The following is a 6,230-nucleotide window of genomic DNA, read 5'->3' on the forward strand; positions in this document are numbered from 1 at the left end:
GAACCCAGGAGAGAGGTGGTGGGTGCTTTGGGAGGAACGGTTGGTGAAAGGGCTGGAGGGAGGCAGCATGTCTAGCCTTGCAGTAATAGGCCTTGGGTTATTGCTGGTAATCCTGTCTTCCTCTTGTGAGATTAGAGGAGGTCAGAACATGTGGCCTCCTTGTCCTTTTTGCATCACCATACGGTTTCAATGCCTGATTTTTTTCGGCAGTAGATTATCAGGCCTTTTAGACACTTTCAGTTAGCAGCCAAATGTGTTAACCGTTTGTACTACCCAGGGATTCTCTAAATCTCCTACTGTTGTTGTTGTTGCTATGTGCCGTTGAGTCGGACCCAACTCATAGCAACCCCTACGTGGGTTTCTGAGGTGGTATCACTACAGAAGTAGATTGCCCAACTTTCCTTCTGAGGAGTGGCTGGTGGGTTTGAACCGCCAGCCTTCTGGTTAACAGTCAAGTGCCTTAGGCACTATGCTACCAGAGCTCCTAAATCTGCTACTAACTGCTTTATATACCTAATTGAAAAATTATCTTCTTGTACCTAAGCGAAAAATTATCTTGCTGAAATTTATGTCTTTATCTTTCCTAACCTTATTTCTTCCCCCAAAACCTCGCTGGATAGAGAAATGACAAAACAAGTATGTTTAAAGAAATGAGAAAATTTCTCATGTTTCTAATTATGTTTTTGTTAAAAAAAAAAAAAAGATGCTGGAAAAACTGAGAGAAAGAAGAAACAACACAGTACTACATAACTGTGCTGAAGAAATGGTTTCAGATATAAAATGACTAGAATGAAGATGAAGAAGACATCTGAGAAATATTTAAAACATAAAAGTTTAACAAAAAACAATAGTGAGTTATGCTGATTTTTCTTACAGATGTAACTGGTAAGTCAGGTGACATGATCCTGATTACTTCCTAAGAACACATTACTGCCATCTTGTTGCAAAATATGTCACCCAATTTTACATTTCCAATTTAATTTCTATCAGATAAGAAATACTTCACAAGAATTACAACATTTATGTACAATGCTTACCTTGCCTTGACAGGAGTTTACAGGGCCCTTAGCTGTAACACCCCGAATTACACAATTTGGTCCTTTTGTTATTTCTTCATAATGTAAAGATAAACCACTAGGAAAAAAAATTATTTTTTTAACTTCCTCTCCATTGTTTTCTCATACCATTCACAGGTTTTATTCATTCTTCTACTAAAATAATACTTTCAAATATAGTAGGAAATAATTGAACAAAAGAAAATTTTCATGAATTTTTTTTATAAAGACTATAATAACTGGTTCAGTATATATTGATATATGACACTAATGGGATAAAGACTGCAGATGAAACAACAGATAAAATGTTAAATTTAAAACTACATGTAAAGGTATAACATAGGAAATAACAGAAAGAACAGGTAGTAAGATAGAAAATAATAAATAGACTACATATATGCCTACCTTGTTACAGCACATTAAAGAAAAGCAGATACCCCAACAGGGCAGATGTTTTGTTCTAAAAATTACTGAGGTAGTTAAGGTTGTGTGTCAACTTGGCTGGACTTGGCTGAGTGGCTGGCAGCTGGATGTAGAATTTCCCATGATGAGAGTGGTAATTAACACCATGGTGGAATCTACTGTGAGCAGCTGAGTAGCTGCCTTAGGGATGTGGTCTGCTTCCTGTATATAAGAAGTCTTGGGGAACAGTCTCTAGCTTATGGCATGCTTGAACCCTGCATGTAGCCGTGTCGTTGTTCAGCAGCCTGCCATGTTCTGCCAACATTGGGACTTTCGATGGATTTGAATTAATGGCCTGCCATGTGGTTTGGTAACATCAGGACTGTGCTATTTTATTTACTGACCTTGGGCTTGTTAGCCTCAGCAGCCAGTAGCTGCTTGAGTGAAGAGATGCCTTTAGCTTCACTGGGCTGGGAGCAGGATGCAGTGCTGAAGCCCAAGGTCAAGGGGCTTTCACACAGCCCCTAAAGCCTGGCACTTTGAACTTGGACTTTTAGCCTCCCGAACTTAACCACCACAGTTCCACCCCTTGTCAACATTTTAAGAAAATAAACTCCTGTTTGTTCAAGAATCCCATTGGTGGTATATATTCTTGTCAGAACGGTACTAGGTAACCAGAACAGAATATGGTACCAAGAGAGTGGGGTGCTGCTCTGACAGATACTTAAATGTGGAAACAGGAGTGGACTGAGTCCTTGACCTGAGACCCTGGCAGAGAGACCCCAGCATGTGGCATGAGAGATGGCAGAAGCCGAGCCAAAAGACCGGCAGGAGAAAGCAACAGCCTTACCAGCCCATAGAGGAGAAAGCTGGATGCCATTGTGCAGGTGGCTTCCTGGCAGAGTGGGTTGCCTTTGGGCACTGACTGGTAGAAAAGACCAGCTTGAAACAGAGTAGTAGATTGGCCAGCCCATGAAGCAAGAAAGCTGAGTGCTTTTAGGGCAGGAAGATTTCCTGCGGAGTGGGTTGCCTTCGACATTACTCAGCAGAAGCAGAGAGACCACGGACACAGGAAGTAGAGCTGCCTCAGCCTCAAAAGGTAGGACCATGGCCTCTGGGAGTGGAACCACCACACACCCATAGGTTTCAAAGAGCCAGACCTTCACCAACTTGGTTCTGGAGTGTGGGGCTGCTCTTTCACGTGAGCTAGCAGGATGGAATCAAGCCACTGCCCAAGAGTGAAGGGGCAGGGTTGCCATGCCCAAGAGGGAGAGGAATGGGGCCCGCCAGGCCAAGAGGGTGAGATTGCCACTCAGAAACTAGGGGACTGGAGTTACCCGGTGAAGGAGATCTGTGCAGGTGCCAAGCTGACAAGGGGTGAACTGTGGTGGTTAAGTTTTTATGTCAACTTGGCTGGATATGGTTGAGCAGCTGGACAGCTGGATGTAGTGTTCCCCATGAGACTGGTAATTAACTCCATGGTGGTATCTACTGTGAGCAGCTGAGTAGCTGCTTCAGGGATGTGGTCTGCTTCCTATATATAAGGAAAAGCCTTGGGGGATGGTCTCTAGCTTATGGCACGCTTGAACACTGCATGTAACCATGTCATTGTTCAGCAGCCTGCCATGCTCTGTGCTGACCTTGGGACTTTCAATAGACTTGAATTAATGGCCTGCCATGTGGTTTGGTAACATCAGAACCTTTTACTTGTCAATCTTGGCTTTGTCAGTGTCAGCAGTCAGCAGTCTGAGTGAAGAAAAGCCTCCAGCTTCAGTGGGCTGGGAGCAGGAGGCAGAGTTGGACCCTAAGGTTGAAGGGCTTTCACCCAGCCTCTAGAGCCTGGCACTTTGAATTTGGACTTAAAGCCTCCAAACTGTAAGAGAATAAACTCCTGTTTGTTCAAGCATCCCATTTGTGATATATTCTTGTCACAATGGCACTAGGTAACCAGAAAAATGATATTTTACTGTGTTTTCTGTGAAAAGTTCACACAGCAGTTTAAGTTCCCATTCAACACTTTCTACAAGTTCAGTGACATTGGTTATATTCTTCACAATGTGTGAATATTTTCATTATTCCATTCTGGTTCTTCTGTTTCCATGAATCTAATTTCCCAACCTACCTTACATTCTCATCTTTATTTTAAAGAAATTGTTGACCATTTGGTTACATACAGGTGGTTTTTTCAAAAAGAGCACAGTACTTATGGGTGACACTCATTATTTTTAAGCCAGTTTGTGAACGTGCACGACATACTGTTATGTATATCTGCATGGGCAGTGCCATTTTAAGACGTCTGCGGTCAGGTTTTTGTTAGCTTTTTCTTTTTAAAATAAGGAGCTCTGGTGGTGCAATGGTTAAAGCATTCAGCTGCTAATCAAAAGGTCAGCAGTAGAAACCCACCAGTCACTCTGCAAGAGAATGAGGTGGCAGTCTGCTTCTCTAAAGATTTATAGCCTTGGAAATCCTATGGCAGGTCACGGAATCAGAATCAACTTGATGGCAGTGGTTTTTTTTTTTTCAGTTTCTTTTTACAATGAACTGGGAAAGTCGACTGTTTCTTTCTGTAATCTTGGGAATCTAAAGGAGTCCCTGTGTGGTGCTTTCCTGGCCTTCTTTGCTTTCTCATCTTTGCTTTTGGGTAAATGTTGATCATTTGGTCTCTTGCAGTTGAGGGCTTAAGGGAGTACATTACTCAAGGATGATTTTATTTTATAAGCTAATATATTAGGAGCTCTGGCGGCACTTTGGTTGAGACATTAGGCTTTTAATGAAAAGGTTGGCAGTTTGAACCCACCAGATGCTCCAGCTTCTCCATGGGAGAAAGATGAGCAGTATGCATCTGTAAAGATTTACAGCCTTGGAAACACTAGGGGGGTCATTATGAGTTGGAATCAACTCAATGGCAGTGTATTTTTATTTTTTTTTAAAAAAGTGACCTCCAAGAGTAGGTTCAGTTCCAAGGTCAAAGGCTATATCTAAGGATGATACTCTGGGGGGGAGGGGGTCCTCTAGTCTCTATAAGTCCAGTAAGTCTGGCCTTTTATAGAATTTGAATTTTGTTCCACATTTTTGCCCCATTCTATCCAGAACCTTCTATTGTGTCCATGGTCAGAATAATCGATAGTGGTAGTCTAGAACCATTTAGTTCTTCTGGTCTCAGGCTAGAAAAGGCAGTAGATTGTGTGGGCTATTAGTCCTATGGCCTAGTTGTTTCTTTGAGTCTTTGGCTTCCTTTTATTCCCTTTGGTTCTAAACAACAAGAGACAATAGCTGTATCTTACCTGGCTGCTCTGAAGCTTTTAAGATCTCAGACACTACTCACAAAACTATAATGTAGAACATTATTTTTATGAATTATATTATGTCTACTGATTAAGTTTTCCCCAAGACTACAGCCCTAAGCCTTTTAATCTAGTGAACAAATTCCACAAGATATTTGTGTATCTCTGGGAAGGTTCTGAAACTGTGATCCGTTTTATTACATACATGACTATACATGCAGCACAAACACATATATACCTATGCCTACAGATACACTTATACATGCATATACATGGCTCATATATGCCATCCTATATACATACACATCCCCCTATGTAACCACACTTTTTTGGTAGATACTATTGCTGTAAACTTGTATATTATAACATTTACTGAAATGGTCTCTTATTCTTGCATACTTCTTAGTGTCTTCATTTGCCTTGGTTAAATTGTGCAGACTTCATCCGTATGTGGTATTGCCTTTTCTATCACCAAAAATAACAAGTGTCTACTGTGGTGCAGTAAATTACTTAATGTGGCCCTTTACGCCATGCATGGTCTTATAACTCACCATATAATGACTGTAAGGGATTATGCAACTAAGGTGATTGTGGGCCACCAAGGGAGTAAACAAATTGCTAATTCTGCCTAAATAAGGTGCATGGAACTCTTGCAGAGGTGGAATCATGCAAATAAGGTATATGGAATCCTAATGAGGGGATTGGTCAACTTTGCCATCTTGGTGGGATTAAAATGAGACATTCTAGAGTTAGGAAGAGGTGACCTCACTATAACCAAGAAGGAAGAGTTAAGAGTGGAGTGTGTCCTTTGGACCCAGAGTCCCCGCACTGAGAACCTTGTAGACCCAGGACACAGAGAGCTGTAACACTAGACATAATGAGAAGCAGTGTCAGAGAAATGGTGACAGCAGAACCAGGAGATCAGTACAAAAAAGCATAGTGAGCTTCTCAGCCAAATGAGTAAGGTAGTTACAAGTGAGCATGCCAACTCTACAAAATGAAAGAACTGGGCACCTTTTGGCCAAGGCTTATTGGTGAAGTAGGGAGCCTCTGGACACTTACTACTTTCTTGAGCAGGGAAGAGCCCAGGCTGATGAGCTGAGAAAGTACTGCTTGCAGACACAACTGAGAAGTTATCCTGACCAAAGATATGTATCCTAAGTCATTCCTAATCCTAAATTGTTTGTTACTTCCCTAATAAACCCTGTAACTGTGAGAGTGGTCCTCGAGTTCTGGGTGATCACTGCAATGAATTATCAAACCCAGAAAAGAAGAAAGAAGGGATGTGGGAGAGAAGGCTGGTGTTAGAACCGGCAAAAAGATTTGAGGGTAGAGGTATGTTTTACTTCTATTTCACAGCAATCAGCCTTGAGCTGTTCAAGCTGATAATGATTCTCCTTTCCCCTTGTGAAGTTAGATGAGAAGGCTGGACACCTCAAAGCCATTTGCCTAAGGCACCTGACTGCTAACCAGAAGGCTGGCGGTTCAA

General features: G+C 41.8%; 1 protein-coding gene across 1 annotated transcript in view; it reads right to left on the reverse strand.

Moving 5' to 3' along the window:
• The window catches only part of SMCHD1 (structural maintenance of chromosomes flexible hinge domain containing 1), a 236,957-nt gene that overhangs the window by 87,241 nt on the left and 143,486 nt on the right, over positions 1-6,230 (reverse strand). Inside the window, exon 21 of the mRNA XM_007935470.1 lies at positions 1,038-1,134. Within this exon, the coding sequence (XP_007933661.1) occupies positions 1,038-1,134 (97 nt within the window). The remainder of the gene's footprint in view (positions 1-1,037; positions 1,135-6,230) is intronic.

The sequence above is a fragment of the Orycteropus afer genome, unplaced genomic scaffold (genome assembly GCF_000298275.1).
Source record: "Orycteropus afer afer isolate SDZICR_OR568_19922 unplaced genomic scaffold, OryAfe1.0 scaffold00028, whole genome shotgun sequence".
Classification (NCBI taxonomy): Eukaryota; Metazoa; Chordata; class Mammalia; order Tubulidentata; family Orycteropodidae; genus Orycteropus; species Orycteropus afer.